The sequence below is a fragment of the Gopherus flavomarginatus genome, chromosome 19 (assembly GCF_025201925.1).
Source record: "Gopherus flavomarginatus isolate rGopFla2 chromosome 19, rGopFla2.mat.asm, whole genome shotgun sequence".
NCBI lineage: Eukaryota > Metazoa > Chordata > Testudines > Testudinidae > Gopherus > Gopherus flavomarginatus.
Window position 1 is genome coordinate 13898804 of NC_066635.1, and position 21025 is coordinate 13919828.

The 21025-nt window shown below is 42.4% G+C and overlaps 1 protein-coding gene across 3 annotated transcripts in view; it reads left to right on the forward strand.

Annotated features, from left to right (window-relative positions):
- The window catches only part of PITPNM3 (PITPNM family member 3), a 344508-nt gene that overhangs the window by 192822 nt on the left and 130661 nt on the right, over positions 1-21025 (forward strand). The window contains exon 4 of one of the 3 annotated variants that reach the window (XM_050929606.1): positions 16359-16409. The exons of 1 other annotated variant lie outside the window; for it this stretch is intronic. In XM_050929606.1, the coding sequence (XP_050785563.1) occupies positions 16359-16409 (51 nt within the window). The remainder of the gene's footprint in view (positions 1-16358; positions 16410-21025) is intronic. One more of the 3 variants, XM_050929607.1, reaches the window with a different exon arrangement.

Genomic DNA, 21025 nt, shown 5'->3' on the forward strand with positions numbered 1-21025 from the left:
TGTTTTATGTGTGGACTGGTGCAGGTATAAGTGATGACAGGGACAATTTCCAATTGCCTCTGCGAGCTGCCACATCTGGTTCCCTGCCAGAGATGATATCTGCAAGGCACTGAACAAAATCAGAAGACTAAAATAATTTTTTTTGAGCGAGATTGATTTTGAATTGCATCTGTGGAGTGAGCTAATTAGACTTTTTTCTATTTCCCTCCAGTTCAAAACAAGCCTGTTTTATATAAGCCTCCAGGAAAAGCAATCTGCTTGCAATTGCAGCACATACTCAGTAGGTCCTCGCTCTCACCACCAGCGGAGCAAAATTCTGGTTTTTGTTACAACAGTGCAAATTTGGAGTTGCTCCACTGAAGTCACTGGATTTACATCAGTGTCTAACTGAGAGTGGAATCTGGCCTAGTGACTTCAGTTAGGGTGACCAGACAGCAAGTGTGAAAAATAGGGACGGGGTGGGGGGTAATAGGAGCTGATATTTAAAAAAAAAAAACCCCAAATATCGGGACTGTCCCTATAAAATCAGGACATCTGGTCACCCTGAGTTCAGTAGAGTTGCACAGGGTGTAAACCAAGGCAGAATTTGGGACTCTGGATTCTGCAGAAGTGAAAATACATTCAGTACACATGCAAAAGGGTAACATTCACAAGCTCCTGTTCCGTACTTAAATTGCCACCTAACAGCACTGGGATTTAGGATTGCGTGTGTTGTAATGCTTGGAATTCCTGTTGTCAATAGTGTTGTGTGTGCACATAGCACATTACAGAATAAAGAAACTGGGAACAAGGTTTCCAAAAGTGACTAGAGTTTTAGATGCTACAGCTTTTGGGTGCCCAGTTGAAGACACATTTCAGGGCCCTGATTTTTCAGAGTGCTGACCACGCAGAAAAATTAGGCCCCTTTAAGTTATCTCATGTTGCGTGTCCAAAATCACTAGTCACTTAAAAATTTTTTGCCACAACTCTCTGCCCCAAATAGATTAAGATTTCAGTTTTCTATTATGTGACATGATGCAGGGAGAAATGACATCAGGCAAGGAGGGAAAATATGTTACAAAATAAATGATTGAGGTGTTAACGGATTCACTGAGGAAACATTGTTTTAATCTCTCCCTGTAGATAAAGGTTCAGAAGTAGATGCGCAAGACAGAATAGTCAGTATTTGGTTGTTCATAGAACATCAGCACTTTTTAACTGTCTGCTGGGTGGCAATTTTGCTTTAGCTTTCCACCAACTTAAGAGCCCATCCAGTTAAGTGTTCTGAAAAGACTAAGAGGGTCGGAAGTGATAGGCTGCAGGAGATCTTTGAATACTGGCCGTTCTAGCTGTTTCTCAACTTTTCAACTAGATTGCTGCTAAATATGACTCTTAAGTATAGCGCGAGAGATGTTTATATAAAATAGTTCCTAACTGAGCTAAAGACAAAGAAGCCCCTTTTAACAAATAAACCTTCTATTGCATCTCATGGGATGAAATTCACTTGTACGTAAGGGCCAGAATAAGGCCTACATACTTCTTCATTCCTACTTAAGCACTCCTTTTAAGGGTTTAAGTGGTGCATCAGGGTAGTGCTTGCCCTTTGTACAGTGGTGAATTATACCTGGGTGAGGAAAACCCCAAAGAGCTGACAGACAGCAATTTGTTAATTGCAAAGTACAGCAGCACAAAAAATCCAGGTTTAGGGACAGGTTTTTATAACAAGCTCATCATCTTGAGTGTGTAATGCATTTCCCCTCTCCCTCCTCATTTTGCAGTCAGTTTCTACTAGTGTATGCAGTCTGTCAGAATTAGGGCATTAGTTGTTTCTCACAGCAGGTCAAACAGATCATTAGTACAGTAGTGTTTATTTTCCAGGAAATATTTCCAGTGAGTTTGGAGATGACTCAGTTCCAGCCCTGTACAGCCAGTCACTTCAGCAAGGCTCTTAAGCACATGGTGAATGTGAATGTTATGTCTACTACATTGTCTCATAGTTTGGACTGTGAGGGTGTGAATAGCAGTGTATGCCACCAGCTAGGAACCTTTTGATGTGTGGCTGCAGTGTCCATATGGCGGAGTTATGGCATGCCACTGCTATTCACACTCCCCTCCTCCCCCAGTACAAACTGTGGGACAGCGTGTAGACAAAATCTTCTCTGTTTGTGAAAAGTGTCGGGCTGACAGATCTGGAAACCAATGAGCAAACAGAAGAGGTTAAAGTGTAACCTAGACCTCCTAGGATTAGCTGGGTGTGTCTCACTTAATTATTTGCCTGCTATTGCAAGGGGCCTCAAGCACTGATGCACCTTGGTCCCTCCTATTCTCTGGCTGTGGCACGAGTCTAGTCTCCTGTGGGCTGTAACGCTTTGATTTCATTTTGGTGGCTGGGTTTTGTGTGTGGGTTCTCTGGGTGAAATTGGTGGCCTATGATACACAGGAGGTCAGACTAGATGATCTGGTGGTCCCCTCTGGCTTTAAAATCTACAACTTGGTGCTTCCTCCATACTGAATTGTCACATTAGCAATATAACCTCTGTGGAGGGATCACTTCTAGGGGTGAGTAACTCAGTCCATAATCCCTCTGCTAAGACAGATGCCAGTTGCAATATAAACACCAGCCCAGCAGGACCTGAAGCCAAACCACCATCTCATTTCACATAGGCCAGAGTGAAGCTATCTGATGCCAGTTAATTTTCGTCACTACCCACCTGACAATGAATTGGAGCCTGAGCAATGCAGGTTTTGCACTGTCCGCACCGGCACTATATCATCGGAAGACGCTCTCCTGCCAACATAGTGTTCCTCTTCTCGCCGAGGTGGAGTAATTATACCGATGGGCCAGCGCTCTCCCATCGGCATCCAGCGTCTTCACCAGACGCGCTCCAGCGGCACAGCCGTGGCAGTGACGCTGCGCTGAGGTAGCGCTGTCGTATAGACTTGCCTTCCGTTCCTGAGGCAAATCACTTAAAACAAACATATTCCCCCCCTGCCCATGTTATGGCTCGTGCCCCAGTATTTTTCTGGAGCTCTGCTGGGCAAAGCCTTGCTCTTGCAAACGTGCGTCACCTCTTTTGCTGTAACTGCTGTGTCTGTCAGTGCATTAAGAATTCTTCAGTGGCTTCTGAACTTCTCCCCTCAGCATAGTTAATCCACCTCTGCAAGAGAGAGTAGCTATGTCGATGGGAGAAGCTGTCCTGTCAACATAGCGTGGTTTACACCGGGGGTCAATGTAACTACGTTGCTCAGGGGCTTGGATTTTTCACACCCTGAGCGATGTAGTTATACTGATGTGTGTTTATAGTATAGAACTAGCCTAAGTCTCTGCAGCCTTTTGGCTCTTTATTTTTAACACAGTGGCTTTTGTTTCTTTCTCTTTCCCTACACACCCCTGTTTCCCTCTTCACATTAATTGTGTCTACAGTGAATCAGTATTTGGTATAAACAAGCCACTTGATTTTTTTTCAGGTGATATGTGACTCCCCACCCCCCTTTATCTCTTCCCAGAGTCAAATAATTAAAGGGTGTTTGTATATAACTGACGGTGTAGTTTATGCTGCCATTAATTTTATTGCCATTACATCTGCTGTTGCCAAACGATTTGAAGAATAGCAAACAGAATATTTGGCTTATGCAGCAAGTAGGGAAGGGAGAGGACAGATACATTTTGGAATGCTACTGCCTATTACGTTATCAGATGGCTGATGTGAACAACAGACATACTCATACCAGCAGGTTCTAGAGATAAATAATGAATTGGATTCCTGCTGTTCTTTACGTGCAGATCATAATTGACGGCATCTTCCCTCAGCGCAGGTTACTGGTGCTGTTCTGCAGATGCTATCTTCTTATTTTTTAAATATTGTTTTATTTATGTTCTAAAGTAGAGATCAGCATAGGAAATGTAGAAAACTTAAATTGATTGGCGCATGAGAAAATATTACATCTTATGATTTTAAAAATGGTCCCCTAAGGCCCTGACTCTGCAATGAATCCCTCAGCTAGCTCCCCTCTTCTTTATGCTCTGTTAAAGGCCAGTTCAGCACCCACTGAAATCAGTTCCATATAGGATTTTTCATTAGTAGAGATCAAAAGGCTTTACAAAGGAAAGTCAGTATTATTATCCTGATATCACAGATGAGGAAATGAAAGGACACAGATGACTTGCCCAAGATCACATAACATGTCAGTGGCAGGGCTTGGAATAGAATCTGGGTTCTCTGACTCCCAGCGCAGTTCCCTATCTCTTGGGCCATGCGGTCTCTTTTCCCTCTTCTCCTTCAAGCTTTGATGCAATTCTGTTCCTATCAGTTTAACATTGATCATGGAGAGATGAGAAAAGAAAACGTAGACCTTGAAAACACCGTTCAATTTAATCTCTAAATCTAACCACAACATCTCTCAGCATTCTTACCAGGAGAGGAAAAAAACTGAATTATGAAATGCAAAATAAATAGTTTTACCCCAATGGTATTTTGATTTAAAATGTAAACTAGAGTCAGATCGCTAGCACAGACAGACTGCAAAACTGATTGCCACCCCAGAAGCTGATGTTCCAAGGCCCAAAGAAGTCTGTTGTATTACTAATTCTGTGGCTTTTCATACTTGGCTCTGTCCTTTGAAGCTACTCACAAGAATCATGCGACCTAAGGGAATAGCAAAATGTAAGCACAAGAAACCAGAAGAATTCTGCTAAACACCTGATGACGACTCTGGAGTACGGTTTCTGCAAAGCTTGCTGCATGCATAATGACTACATTGCTCTGAAAAGCGACTATGTAAAAATTGCAGCCTTCCCCTGTGTATTTTCTGAGTCCTATCTGCTTACTTTAGTGACTAAATAGGCTTTACCTTTGCTAGTGCTGCAGAGCCAATGCAGTTCTGGGAGAGTGAGATAGATTTATTCTAAGTTTTGACTGCAGAATCTCTGTGGTTGGTGATGTGACCCAGAAAGATTCCAGCTCATCTTTTCAGATGTGGAGCTGGGTAGGCAGCACCAGCAGACATAATGTGGAAATTATTGCCAAATGAACATGGGAACCCATGATGCTATTTTTCATTACTTTTCAGAGCAGAAATCTCACGTGGACTTTGATTTTGGAAAGTACTTAAGCACGTGCCAAATTTCACCAAGCGAGCAGTCCTGTTGACTTGGTGAGATTACTTATATGCTAAAGTAGCTTCCAGAATCAGGCTCTTTAAGTGTAGCATAAATTTCAGTCATTTCACTAGTCTTGTCTTGGTCACAGATCTGAACAAGCGCATTCTGCTGATCACACACGAGGATGGCTCTGAGCAGGGCTGCCTGGGGGGCGGCAAGTGGGGCAATATGCCCCGGGCCCCTCAGAGGCCCTATGAGCCCTGGCCCAGCACGGGTTTGGGTCTTTGGCAGCATTTCAGAGCGACTGAAGGGCCTCCCGCCACTGAAATGCCACCGAAGACCCAGACTGCTGCAGGGTGAGTACAAGCGCTGCAGCTCCCCCGCTTTACCCCAGGCCCCCTGAATCCTCTGAGTGGCCTTGGCTCTGAGGGGAATCCAAACCTCTGTGTGCGTTACGCTTCCTAGAGCCTCAGCAGGCTGCAGCACTGCTTCCTCCCATAGCACACTCTGGCTCATTGCCTCAGCACTGGCTACCTGTTCTCAGAAATGGGGCTCCTCAGCTCCCCTGCTTTAGTCCTAGGACGAGGACTGACCCTCGTCCTAGGGTTAACACAACCCTTTCCTAGAACTCCTCCTGAAAAGTGTGAAGCTTCTGGTTACAGTTATAAAATAGTCTCTCTCTCTCTCTCTCTCACACTCTCACACACACACACACACACACACACTCACACACACACTCTCACCTTGCACAGCCTAACACCTTTGTGCTTCTTTATACTTAAACATGTAAAGCACAGGAGAGTACAGATCAGACACAACAATAAACACTAAATTAAGTCCCTGCCACAGTTTCCCCACCGCTCTGCGGAATTCTTTGGGGTGGTGTCTGAGTCCCTTGGGTTGTCCAGAGTCCTTGGACCCATCTGGGCTCAGAAAAGTGGGCCACCAGATCATCTGGTCTGACTTCCTGTCTATCACAGGGTGTCAACACTGTCCAGCACCTGTGCACTAAATCTAACAACCAAATTGGACCAAAGTATTACAGCCCTTATAACATTAAATAGTTATGGGCCAGAGGCAGAGAATAGAAGGGACTGAGATGTCTAAGGCTCCTGCAATGGCAGGCAAATGGTTAAGTGAGATATACCCAATAATCCCAGCAGGTGACCTGCACTTATGATTGCCACCTTTCTAATGGCTGGTAACTGGACTCCCGAGGTCTTGCCCTCTGCTTTGCCTCTTCCCCCAGCCTGTCCCTGCTCCATGGCTTCCCTCGAGGCCCCAACCCTTTTCCACCTCTTCCCCTACAAGCCCTGCCACTGCTCCACCTCTTCCCCTACAATAAAAAAAAAAAATGACATCAGGACTTGTCAAATAGCACTCAGAGACACTTGCTAAAACCCAAACTGTCCTGGTGAAAACTGGATGGGTGGCAACCCTACCTGCATCCTCCCACTGCAGAGGAAGAGGCCACTGATAATCTGACCTAGGGGAAAATTCCTTCATGACCCTATATATGGTGACTGGTTAGACCGGGGTAGGCAACCTGTGACACTTGTGCTGAAGGCGGCACGCAAGTTTATTATCAGTGTCACTCACACTGCTTGGGTCCTGGTCACAAGTCTAGAGGAGCTCTGCATTTTAATTTAATTTTAAATGAAGCTTCTTAAACATTTTAAAAACCTTACTTACTTTACATATAACAATATATTATAATAGACTTCTAGAAAGAGACTTTCTAAAAAGGTTAAAATGTACTACTGGCAAGTGAAACCTTAAATTAGAGTGAATAAATGAAGACTTGGCACACCACTTCTGAAAGGTTGCCGACCCCTGGGTTAAACCCTCAGCACCTGAGCAAGAACCAGCCAGCCAAGCACCTGAGAGAGACTGCTCGGTGCCACCTCAAGTCCCTGGCCCTCCCTGTCCAGCGTCCCATCTCCAGCTGTGGCCATCTCTAATGCTTCAGAGGAAGGAGGGGAAAAAAATCCCTAAACAAACCCAACCCACCACTACCTCTGAATACACTGGAGAAAAAAAAAATCCCTTCTTAACTCGTGCAAGTGACCAGCTGAAGCCCTGAGGCTTGTGTGTAGTCCCCTGAGTATGGGTAATACAATCTATCCCTCTGAATCTGACTGACCAGATCTGATTGAGCCTATATATCTTGGTTCACTTTCTTGTGAAGCATCCCCCAGCAGAACTCTAGGTAAGAAGGTAATGATGGTAGCATCAGGTTTCAGTTGTAAGACTTGTATGTTGTCACATTCTTTTGGGCCCAAACTTTACATGGAGTATAAAATTGCCAGTTGTGTGGTGCAATCTAATGATGTTTTTGAGACCTATAAATCTGTTAGGAACATCTAGCCTTTCACAGATGCCTTTGGTTACTTTATAATCACAATAAAGCAGAGAAATGGTAGCTTTCTGTGATATAACTGAACCTTAAGGAGTTGTGAACAATTGGCTGTACTTTATGCCTCATAATTTTAAGTGCTTTCCAGTCTTGAGCTAACTGAGGCCTTGTCTTCAACTTAGGGTGACCAGACAGCAAGTGTGAAAAATTGGAATGGGGGTTTGGAGGAGTAATAGGAGCCTATATAAGAAAAAGACCCCAAAATTGTGACTATCCCTATAAAACCGGGACATCTGGTCACCCTACTTCAATTTCATGCTAACCACAGGGTAAGACATCATGGGTTAGTCAACCTGTGGTAGCCTGGCCCACAAGAGCACAACCACACTTACTGTGCTGTCACTCCCTGCATCTATACTGGTGTTGTATCAGGCCGTGACCAGCATTACAGCTATCTGGGAGTGTGTGTCAAGATTCATAGTACAACAACTCACTGAATAGCTGTCACAGGGTGGCTGGCCCCTGTGATTAAAGCAAGTCCACCTCCTTGTGCCAGGGACATAGCACCAATGTGGACAGCCAAAGTAGTTAATGAAGATGCTATCTACGCCAACGGGAGAGTTTCCCCCATCAGTGTAGGTATGCCATCTCTCTGCGAGGTGGTAATTCATGTCAGTGGGAGAAGCCTTCCTGTCAGCGTGGCGCTGTCTACACTGGGAGTTGGGTTGGTACAGCTGTGTCGCCCAGGGTGTTATACCAACATGAACTGATAGTGCAAACAAAGCCTGAGAGTAATCTGCAAATGGGTGGGGGGAGGGAAGAAGACTTGGCATGCAGGGTCTGACATCTAAAGTAAGGATATGTCTATGTGGCAAATGAAGGTGTGATTGTAATATGGGTAGGCATACTTGTGAGTTTCACTATTGGCATTGTTCTGCTGTATCAAACATGGGAGGTATAGGAGGCGGAAGAAACTTCGAGCACGCAAACTCAAGAGTGCAAGCAGGTGCTGAGCTGAGACTGATTGATGAGCTACTTCCAGTCAGGGGTCAGAGCACAGGTAGACTGCAAGATAGTATGCAGGAATGGGTGCCCAGGGGATTAAGAGGAAAGGATTTGGAGGACCATTGCATCTAGATTGTTGTGATTGCCAGTGGTTGCACGTTTTCACTACAGCTAACTCAGGGTCTGCACTATAGCCACACTGTGCAGCACTGACAGAAGTGTGTGCATGTGGGAACATAGAGTGTGCTAATGAGAAATCCTGTGGTTACATCTTCAGTGAAGACAAGACCTGAGGTCTCTTTCCAAGGGCCCAAAGATAAGAATCCCATTGATTTAAGTAAGTTTTGAACTGGACCCTAATTCTTTAGGACCAAATTTTCAAAAAAGCACTGGGCCAGATTTGCAAAAGCTCAGCACCCATAATCAGGGGCCAGGTTTTCAAAAGATCCCAGCTCCCTTGTAGGCATCTGAATACGGGCCAGACTTTCAAAAGCATTCAGCACCCAGCAGCTCCCATTGTAGCAGTTCAGCCCAGGGGAAAATGAACGTGTTGCCCAGTAGTAAATTTGTGCATGGTCAGTTATCTTCATTCTAATACATGTTTGTTTTCCCCCCCCCATGTGATGTGACATGAGCTTTTAGAATTTTCTCATCAGCATAAAATTAAATTCCTTGAACCACCATGAAGTCAAGCCAGTTGTGCTGATTATTTTTTATGGAAATGTAATTATTTTTAAATTAATTATGTAGATCTTTGATCAAAGGCAGTGAAGTAAAATGAAAGGATGCAGTTAAATATGCTGTTTCTCCTAACTTCCTTTGGGGGAAATAGAATTGTACTTCCATTAAGAGAACCCTGTTCTCTCTCTCTCTCTCTCTCTCTCTCTCTCTCTCTCTCTCTCTCTCTCTCTCACATTTATGTGCACATATAACCCACTGGTGAGTGTGTTACAAGTCAGTATCAGGGATGCTTTATATTTATTATAGATGATTGCTGCTGGAATGTGAGACTCCATAAACATCTCGCCACTCTGTGGAATAGTTTGCTGTAAGTGAGAAAATTACAGTGCTGCTTAAAAATATTCCCAGCACGGATAAAAGTGCGAAAGGCTTCTGATCCAGAACTCTTCTCACCTCTCATCCCCCTAAGAAAGAATTAAACGTCAAGGATGTGTCTGGAACCTGTACGAGAGCAGGCATTGATTAGAACTTTGGGAGTGGAAGGTGTAATGCAATGACACATTTTTAGTATTTGTCTTCATTGCAGATGATACTGTAGCCTGAGGCAAGGTTAGTGGCTCCTCAGAAAATGTCTTTTTGTAAAAAGAAAAATTAATTTAGATCCCAGGAAATGAACTGGCATTCAGATCATAGCTTCATCCCAGTTCTGCTGGCTAAAGTCAATTTTCCTACCATTCTCTATTTTCTTTTCATTTCTGGGGCTTTCATTGTTATACCCGCTAAGCTGACAAAGTGCTTTCATTCACAATTTCATACGTTTTTACATAAATACATGGAGGACTCTCCTGTCAAGAAATAACACTGAATGGAAACATGATGCAGGTTTTGAGTTGACTAAATCTAGTGACTTGAGAGCGAGCCAGAGGTGCTGGAATTAGAGGTGGTGGTGGGGGTGCTGCTGCACCCCCTGGCTTGAAGTAGTTTCTATCATATACAGGGTTTACAGTTTGGTTCAATGGCTCTTAGTATCCCCACTATGCAAATTGTTTCAGCACCTTTGGCGTGAGCAGCCAATTTTTAGTCTGTTTTTCAGTTTTCAATTTGTACTCCCCCCCCGCTTTTCTTTTTCCTTTCCCCTCCCTCTAGTTCATTGGCCAAATGGAAATAGTTTTTTAAAAGGCGGGAAAAAGGAAAACAGCATTGATTTTTTTTCATTCAAAATTTGTATAAAAATTTTTCACTTTTAAAACATTTGTTTTAAAAAAAAAAAGTTTCTTTTTGAAAGCTGCAGAACAAAAATGAGTTTGAAAGCCTTTGTGAAAGCTATTTTCTATTGTTCATCCAGCTCTGTTGTTCAGGATTGGACAATTTATATGCAGTGTAATTTTAAGGCATCTTTATCCTCCCTCCATGATTAATATTTAGTAAACCAGTACTTGGGAATATAAGCACCTGGTGAGCAGAGTTACCCGCACCATGAGCTGTAGCTGTTAGAGGAAATTCTGTTCCTGAATTCCTTTGTTATTTAATGGACGTCTTGTATTTTTGTATGCAGTGTTGTTGTAGGGTCCCAGGATATTAGAGGGACAAGAGAGTGAAGTAATACCTTTCACTGGATAAACTTCACAAGCTTGTTTCTCTCACCAACAGAAGCTGGTCCAATAAAAGATATTAATCTCACCCAGCTTGCCTCTAGAATATCCTGGGACCAACATGGCTACAACAACACTGCCTACAACATTATTGGTTGGTAAGAGAGACAAGCTTGGGAAGTTGGTCCAGTAAACGATATTACCTTACCTCCTTGTCTTTCGTGTATTTTTGTTGCATTTTGAACTCAAGTGATTTGAAACATTTGACTTTGCTCATGATATAGAGGCTCAGTCCTTGTTGGCTGAGCTTTCAAAGGCCTTATGCTCAACATGACTCAATTTCTGTCTCCGTCGTGTGATAACTTTTGAACACTGTATCTGATTGATTCCAAAATTTCAGAAAATGTTCTAGACAGCAATGACCAAAACTCTACTGATTTTTAGGAAAGTTAGGGGGAATGGAACCCATGAAGCCTCTGCCAGCTTTTTAGGACAGCCAGAACCTCAGCCTTGAACACCTCCAGATCAAACTGAGTGATGACATCCCTTACTGCCTTGCTGCATAACAATAGCCCATCTCATTTCTGCCTGTTCTCCTAGGGTGTAACATATTAACATCTTGAATGATTTAACTCCCAGACAGAAAAATAATGGTGGTGAGAGGAGAAAGGTAGTGAAATGGGGGGCATATACACAACCTCTGGCCTGGGATGGGCTAGAGAATGGGGGAGCCTGCTGTGGGGGAAGGAGTGAATAGAGCACACACAACCCCTGGTTTAGGGAGGAATTGGGGGATGCTGGTAGGGGCTCTGTGTGCCCAGGGCTGCCGACGGTGGGGGGAGAGTGGGGCAATTTGCCCTGGGCCCCACAGGGGTCCCCACAAGAATATAGTATTCTATAGTATTGCAACTTTTTTTTATGGAAGGTGCCTCCGAAATTGCATTGCCCCAGGCCCCCTGAATCCTCTGGGCGGCCCTGTGTGTGCCTCCCTCCCCTTATGTATGAGGAATCCTGGTGAAGGAGATCTGTGGAGTGGGGGAACAGGGAACACTCCAGAGCCCTTGCTGTGGGGGGAATGAGTGCATGGGGGAAGATGGAATGGGATGCACACAGAGCCATTAGTATGGGATGGAGAATGGGGGGTTGAACAAAACCCTGGGCAAGGGGGATGGCTGGGGAGAAGTGCAGGGGGTCCCTGAAATACAGGGGGATGGGAGCATGGCACACGGAGGTTGAGAGAGGGAATGGAGTTATTCAAGGAGCCCCTGGTGTGGGCAACAAGCATGGGCCTATGCAAGCCACAAAGTGAGCAATGACCTAGTTTTTAACAGCCACATTCCTGAAGATTTCAGAAGCCCTTCCACGGATAGTGACTGATGGCTCACGTCAACAATTACTCCTTTGCCTACTAGCTACTGCAGATAGCATTTTCTCCCCAGTAAGCTACAAGGAGATAACATTTGTGACCAAGCTCTTTGGCGATGCTGCAATCCACCAAATGCCCTGAGGAGGTGTTGATAAGTGAAGGAGATTGAATATGAAGATTGAAAAGAGCTTAATTCAAACAATTTTCTTGCCTCAAATGTCAGATGCCAAGAGACTTTCATTGCTTGCCATTTCAGCATGAAAAATGCAGTGTCAGCTTTTTATTGCTGTAAATTAGAGGGCCTGTCACTTGTTCTTTTCAGCATGCTCTGTGCTGCAGAGCTATTTAAAAGCTGAGGTGTTGGCTGTGGTAACTTGAGAACCTGTGACAAAAAAGAAAGGGGTGACTGTGCTGGTGTTCTCAGTTGGTCCATCCATCAGTGGTAAAAGGCATGGATTCCTTTTTGTTATGGGGCTGATCCTCAAGGCATTCACTCTCTTTGGCTCTCTAATTATACTAGTGCAACAGCAAAATCTATTTAATATACGTTAGCTGCAGAAGAGTACCTGCTGGGAGCTAACTCAGCATCCTGTCACTCAACTCCCCGCCAGTTTATATTAATTGAACTCTCATTGAAAGACAGGCAGTTGGCAGAGGAGGCCAATTAAGTGAATGAAGATAAAGCTGAGGAGCTAATTGGGTAGCATTATCCCTAGCAGCCAAGACCCTATAAGAAAACAAGGAAGGGCTGGAGGAGAGTAGGGAACCTGAAGGAAGGCAGAGGTAGGTAGGTCTGGCTGCTGCTACCACCCTGCCTTTCCCTGGAAGCATGTGGGGAAGCTGGCTTGTGGTTGGAAATATCATTGTAATATAAGAGGGGCGCCTTCTCACTGTGTATGTATATATGGCCCCTAGCCCAGTAGACCATTGATTTCAGTTGGACCGTTAGGCACTATTACAATACAGACAATCATTAGTAATTATTAGAGGTGGTCAGAATTTTTTGAAACACCAATTGAAATTTTTTTGTAGCATTGACAAGAGTCTTCAAAAAGTCATAATTCTGACAAAAAAAAATTTTCAAACTGCTTCTTGAAATTATAATATGCAGTTGGCAGCTGCCCCAGAAATGGCTCTTTCTCTTGTACAGGCTATAGAATACTAGGTCTGCCAAATGGGTAATCACCAAAAAGTCTGTAGGTCCTAGGAGAAAGTACCAGATTATGTAAAAGAGAAACTGTAATTGCTGTTGTCTCTGGGAACTCATCCACAATTTTCCACTGGCTTTAGATGCAAGGAGCTGTGGTTTATATCGCTGACATGATATTTTTCTTGGCCTATGACGGTTAAAATATTTGTCTGTAATTGATGCTTGTTGGGTGTTGGCATTTATAATTAATTTTGGTTGGTTGATGCTTGATAAATTAGCAGTTTTTGATAGTGGAGGTCATCTTTGCCGTTAAAGACACGATAAGGCAGACTGGTGAAGCATTTAATCTGTAATAAACTGAAAGAATGATATGGTGATAAACCAGCTGGAGTCGATCAGCAGGATTTAAATTTGAGACAATGAGATTTGAAGGGCTTCATAGTAGTTCATGCTGTATGGTTCCACGTTAGATCTGGTGTCACCTCTCTACTGGTCTGGATTCGGTACACTCACTGCTATAGCACAGGTTCAGTTCTTGGTCAGAGAAGCTATGAATCAACTTACCAACCCCTCTAATACTGACACTCAGGAAATTCAGCTAGAGAATGTCTTATCTTAGTCCTTGATCTAACTCCCAGCAAAGTCAACAGGAATCTTTCCATTAACTTCAGTGGGGGCAGGTCTACACTTCAGATTTACATTGGCACAGTTGCACTGTTAAGCTTTGAACAGGTGCTCTTGATATACTTCTACAAGTGGATTTTAGTGATGTGTATTTAGTAAGTTTCTCAAGTCAGACAGACACAGAGGAGCATTAATTAGACCCAAGACTGACAAGTTGATGACACAAGTAACCAAATTAAGTAATATACTTTCCTGGCCCTTCAAAAGCTTTTGCTACTACATGATGAATAATTCCGTTGAGTAAGACTGAATTTCTTTTATAACTAATAAATAAATAATCTATTCCCATTCTGAAGGATAAAAGGAATATGAAAGATTCAAGTGTGTATTCTCTAAGGTCCACTCAGTTTTTGTACTGATATAACTATGTTGGTTTTGGGTGTGATTTTTTTTTAAACTGATAGAGCTTCTGCCAGTATGCGCCCTATTGTGAACAGAATTATTCTATGATAAAGGTCCCTTATACCAGTATAGCTTATTCTATACTGCTTCAACTATGCCAGTATGTAGATAAGGCCTAAGCGTTTTGTCACTTGTTGAAGAGAGAATTTGTTTCTGCCATATGCAGCTATTTAAACTATGGATTTTTCTTTTAAAATGCTATTTAACAAGTCCATCTACTATGATCCTGTCTCTTACTGAGACCAGGTTTGTCTCTCCAGAGTAATGCCTGCAGCTATTTAAAAAAAAAAAAAATAATGTGCATCCAAAAGTTGACATTTGCTTTTACTCTTCAAACAGGGGTTTTATAAAGGTATAAAACTGTGAGAAATCCAATGTGCAGAATCCATAAATTGAATCAAGCAGAAAAGTGTCCAGTAAATGACCAAAAAATCTGTGCACCAAATGCTGCAAAACCAAAAACTGCATAGAAGTACTCTGTAGTGCTCAATATTGTTTGCAAATATTTACTGTTACCACAAAGTGGTAACTGAGACTATTGTGGAAACAAGGAAGGACTTCTTTTGTGAATGAGAATTTGCAGCTTCAGTTATGAACAGAATGACTGGAAGGGTCTTGGTTCATTGACTATTTTTCTTCAAAGGATCATAGCAGTTAGAGATAGAATAGAGGACTAGACTGAGTCCATCATTGTTCAAGAGCATGATGTAGTCCCCTGGTAAAGGTTGTACCAGATATAAACTGAGACTACACTTGAAGTTCATATAACAGGAAATGGAAATGACGCCTGACATTATGAGGATATTAGAGTTTCCAGGGACATAGGCCTGTGTGGCTTATTATTTCCATAAGACTATTTGAAACACTGAAAACTATATATTATATTGTACACAGCACTGAGGGTAGGTTTGCTAACTAGGCTTTAAAGTGTGTGTGTGTGTTAGAAAGGTTAATACAGTGTGGGCAGTATGTGTTCACAGGGACTATGGGGCAGTGATGGAAGACCTAAGTTTTAGTCCCAGCTCTTTCACTAATCATGGACAAGTCAGTTCCCCTCTTTGTGCCTTAAGGTACATCTACCTTGGAGCTGGAGGGTGTAATTTCCAGCTTGGGTAGATGTACTGTACTAGCTTTGGTTGAGCTAACATGATAAAAATAGCATAGCCTACCTAGTGTCTCGGACAGGATTGTCCTCTGGTGGCTAGCCCACGCCATCACCCATGCTGCCCCAGCTACAATGTTGTTTTTAGCACACTAGCTTGATCAAAGCTAGTGCCTGTACATCTACCCAAGCAGGAAATTATGCCTTCAGCTGCGGTGTAGCTGTACCTTTAGTGGTTCTTATTGGTAAAATGGTGATGATGATGATGTTTTTCCTTTGTGAAGTGCTTTGAGATCCATGGATGCAAAGTGTCTCATAATTCCCCAGTCCTGCAATGAAAACTACATGTGTGGACCCCTGCACCGACATGGAGCCCCACTAAAGTCAATGTGGTGCACCAGTTACATCCATGGGGCTGTGTGTGGGGGTAGGGGTCTGTCTATGTGGAAGAAGTTGCAGAACTGGAGCCTAGCAGATCATTGCCATTAAGATTTCCTTGTCCTAGTTTTGCAACATTTAGACCAAAAGGAATAATCCCTTGGTTTACAACTTTCAGCCCATAAATGATTCAAATGGTCATTCTGTAAAAATAAGTAAAGGAGATTGTAACCAATTTATAAACCATCAATTTGTGTGGCGGATAATTTTTTTTCCACGAGGTGACGCTACAAACAAACTAAATGAACTTCTGGGTAGCAAAACTACCTGTGATCCCTTGTTATGAAAAAGAATCTGGCAAATGGAGTAGTATTTGATGAAAAAGTAGATTCATTTCCCAACATCATTCTGCATTCTGAGCTGTTCCCATTGAAGTCAATGGGAACTGTGTAAATCGGTGGCAAATTGTCGCCCATTGTGATATGCACACCATAGTATATGAGAAACAGTAAAGAGCTTGACTCATGTAAACAAGGCTCATTTCACTTTCTTATTTTCTTAGCAGGTGAAGAATCTGCGGTTTGCTCGTCTGGATTTCTCCAGGAAAAGCAACGTGAGTCAAGGTTCTTTCCTTTTTTTGTATTCTGTGCTGTGTGACAAACTAGAGATAACAGAAAACAGGGCTACATTAAACATTGACCAGTTTTAAGTCTATTTTTATGCTGTTGAAATGTTAGGTCTGGGAAAATTGGAGGAGTAGTTGTCTGACATTTAACTAGGATGATAAAAATTATTAATCAAGTTACTGTAGCTTTTAATTTTTTAATGTGTTAAGCAATGTTTTGTACCCACGGTTAGAATTGTGGGGCTCTAGAGTAATTGGAAAGTCGAGGTGTTGCCATGTTTCAAGGCATGTCTTTGTTGGGACAATACAGGTTAATTCTGTTCAGAATGATCATATAGTTCAAAATGATCCCTATTCAGTCTTCCATGCTCTGCTGACTCTTATATCTTATAGAGATGTAAGATATGTTGCTGTTTCAGATGTGGGTTCCTGCCCGAGACAGGGCTGGTCAGACAATGGTGCCAAACCTGTGATTGTGAGGCATCTTCATGTCATGGCGTCCCACCCCATCAGGGACAGGCTTAAATACCAGCCTGGTGTTGGTTGCTCATGTTCTGGTGGTGCTAGCTGTGAAGAGTGAGTTATGGTGGACAGCTCTGAGTTCCTTGGAGAATTGGGATGGTCTCACCTTCTGCCACTGCCCTGGCTGGGAAACACTGAGATTTTCCTCTCTTTTTGTTCACTAGGAAATCTCTGTAACTCTGTCCACCAATGCACACTGCAGGTCTGGACATATTAACCAACCCTTCCACCCTGAAAGTAATATCTCACCCAGCATAGGTGTCTGGGGCTGGTACCAGGGGAGAAGGCTGCTCACGGAAAACCAGAATCTGGGCATTGCTCCATCTCCTATAGTCCACACTGGTAGCATCTAGGGTCTGTAAGGAAGCTTCAGTGGCACTTGAGAGAATTCTTCTGATGCAGGAGCAACATAGAGCTGATATGGTGCAGCTCTACTCTGCCTGCCCTTGAGGTTTCCAGCAAAGGATCTGGCCCATTGTGTTTCATTGTTTTCCCCTAAACATTGCAGTCTGCAAGAATATCCAGTATATTAAAATATTCTTTATCATTGGTTAATAGAAAGCATATGTTATCAGCTTTATGTGAACATATTTCTCTTGACAGATTTGTTGTTATAAACAGCTAGTAACAGCACAGCAGATGGCAAAGAACCGCATGATTTCTTATGGGAGTGTGGCAATGGAAATACAGTTTTCTTCAGGGATTGAGACCATCTTACACTTTTTTATGTATAGTTAGTTTTCTCAGTGACAGTTTTACTCTGAATTCCTCTTGAATAAATGTATCAAGAAATTAGGGATGGGTGGATAAAATAAGAACTGACCTAAATTTTGATCCAAACTTGAACCGAATCTGAACTTTAAGAAACTAAGGAACAGCTAAGTTATTTTTCTCCCTTATGGGTTGGTTGGTTAACTATGTATATATGTAAAGACTTGAGCTGGTATTTTCAAAGCTGCCATGGGATTTGGATACCCAGTTCCCTAAATTTCTGAAATGGCTTTGAACATCTTGACCTTACTGTGTACATACTTGTTCTACTTCCCATTCAGATCCTTGTTTTTTCTACAGCGTGAACTTCCAATCTGATGCACTTCGAGTGCAGTGATCAGTTTGGCTGTATCCCCAGCCTGACTGTGAAACTCCTTCTGAGAGACCTTTGTAAACTACTGGTGAATGTATTACAGGTCTCTCTCTGTCCCCAAGCCACAGAGGATATGACTCTTTTACAGCTCCAGCAAGAAAGCCTGATACCTCTTAGCTCCAGCTGCAGTAGCTCATACTTTTATCTTTGGAAGTCCCTAGTTCAACCCCCAATGTGTTGGTCAAGATGGCAGCCATCAAGCCTGGATATTGACTGCAAGGTTACGAAATATAATAGTTTGTTAACTGTTAATTTATCATGTCACATTTGATTTACTTCTGTGAGTTGGCAACTTTATAATTTGCCAATTCCTTTTCTCAGCCATGGATAACTACTTGGTACTTTTATGTCAACCCTACTTCATTTTAATTGTTGTGGGTCATGAATTTTGCTAACAATTGCAGAAGTATTAGCATAGTTTTTAATGAGCTGGTGCGCAGTCCAGCAACTGTCCTGCCAAATGATGCTTACTAGTTCCTGCTGATTTTTATAATGAGACTTTATATCTTTTAAACAAGAAAATCTTTTTATCTTAAGACAGATTGAACTTCTTTTAATTTGCTGCTAATACAATTATCTAATAATCTATGACTCGATTGCAGCAAGCTATTTAAGCACACACTTAAATCTCAGCCAAGGGAACTATTCAGAATTACTGCTGTACACCTTATTCTACTTTTGGAAACTATGGAAGGCCTGCAAATGCATGTGATTAATTTTCTGCAATGACCTGAATGGTAAATAATTAGGGCCTGAATATGTATAACCTCTATTCCTCTATAGGATGCTGACCATGGATATAGGGTGGTAACACTCTACTACTGCTGCTAACTAATGGAGTTACTTCTTGAGCTCAAGTGGTAAAAGTCTTTTCTGAGTGGCTACAGTTCAAGCCCTGCTAATGACCTATGCGAGAAGTCTTTCAGTTTTCCTCAAATACACTGATCATTAAGATCTGCTTCCAAAGCAGAAACAACTAATTTTATCAAAGTCTCTAGCTAAGATCATATGATATTTGCGGCTGGAAATCAGCTTGATTTTTTTCCAGTGCAGACTAACTCCAAGTCAGCAATTGCAATTCCTGCATATATCTTTAAAATGTAGTTATTGCAACAAGTTGGATTGTTCATAGAAAAAGAGTAAGAATCCTCCTGTGACTTGCCTTTTTTATTAAACTTAATTTTCTTGATAATCTGTGACTATAATCTTCTCATTTAAGATGTTGGCTCTGATTCTCCACTCCGGATCAGTCTGGAAGCAAATGGAGTAAAACCATTGTAAACGACAGTAAAAAAGCCTTAGTGTTGATGGAAAGGGACAATGATGCTAGTGAACATGTTGGCCAAGCATTGTGAATCTTAAACTTGGAATAAATACAGAGTTGTTGAAAGTAAAATAAAACAACCCCTTGAAACATTGAACATGCAGGTCTGTCTTGGCAAAGTTGGTTCTTTTCCTTTCACATTTAAAGTTTTTTAATTGAATCGCTTTGCTGTCCCAGGATAGAGCACACTCCACTTACTCAGGAAATCTGATTAACTGGGAAGTCTCCCAGGGAGCTGATTTAAGCCAGTGATTGTTAATAGCAATGTCTGCTGCTTAAGCAGATGGTAATTTTGCCTAATTGAGGTTCCTTTTGGTGACTCAGTGGTTCTCAGAACTTTTGTGCATGTCAGTGTCGTGCTGGTGCTGTCTGATTGCTAACCTAGCTGCAGCTTTCAGTCCTTCCATTGCTGTGATACTGTGAACAGCTTCACTATTGCTAGTTCTTGGTTATTTTGCTTCTTCCATTCCATATAAATGTACTTGGTCCCTCCCAGGTACCACTGCTGCTGACACTGAACAGATTGCAGGCTTAGGCTCTATCCAGAGATCAAATCTGATACAGTGCCCCATTCAAGTCAATGGCAGTCTATTCATTGACTTTAATTGGCTTTTGATTAGGGCACCTTGATGCTTTTTCTGTACTCCATGGGACTGGTCTTGTAACTTGATGGGCTTGTAGCATTTCTATATCTCTTTGAACAGCAGTAGGACTATCCACCTGCAATTCCTCAGAATGGAAATGAAAAGGTTTGGGCACCAAGGTATCTGAAATAAGAGGATTCTGCAGCACTGTGGGTGATACACGGTGGTCATAATTATTCCTGAATCACTGAAGAGTAAGTCCAGTGCCATTCACGGTATGCCTGATAAGATTGTTACACATCTACTTTGTTTCTCTGTTGATAGCAATCTTGCCTTATCCAGAAGGTCCAAAACCCTAAATCCAGATATAACAATGGCCCTGTACATTAGTCTGTGTGTGCTGGAGTTTGGGCAAAGTGTACTGTTAAGTGTGCCATCCTTTTTGATAAGATGCAGCACCAAGGCCCCTTCTACTCATCTGTTTTGTCTATCCAAGTTTAAAAATCCATGGCACACTTTAAGGTGAATAATCCTATGTCCCAGTCATCATTGCCTCAGTAATAATGCTTATTATTTGCATAGCACTTGATCATCATGAATACTACTTCAACTTTGCAACAGCCCTTTGAATTGGATAAGTATAGTTGTCCTCCTTTTTCTGATTGGGAAGCAGAGACCAGAAAGCTACAGAGCTTGGATTAGAGCTCCAGAGTAGGGCTGGTTGAAAAATATCTAATTTCAAAATTTTTTCATTAGGCAAAAAGGAAAAAAATGTTCCATGAAAGTTTCAGTGAAAAAAAAAGTTCATTTTTTCCAAACAGTCCTACTCCAGAGATCTTGGCTATACAGTCCTGTGCTCACACTGCACAGCTAAACTATTCAATGCTATATATCAGGCTACTGCTCAGTGCATAATGGTGGTTCTGTTTGGCTATAGTCCCAGCTTGCAATGCAATTACCTGAATTCATTACCGAGGTCTTCAGTGAAGCTGCATCAGTGGAGCCGAGAGCAGAATTTGTCCTCATTATC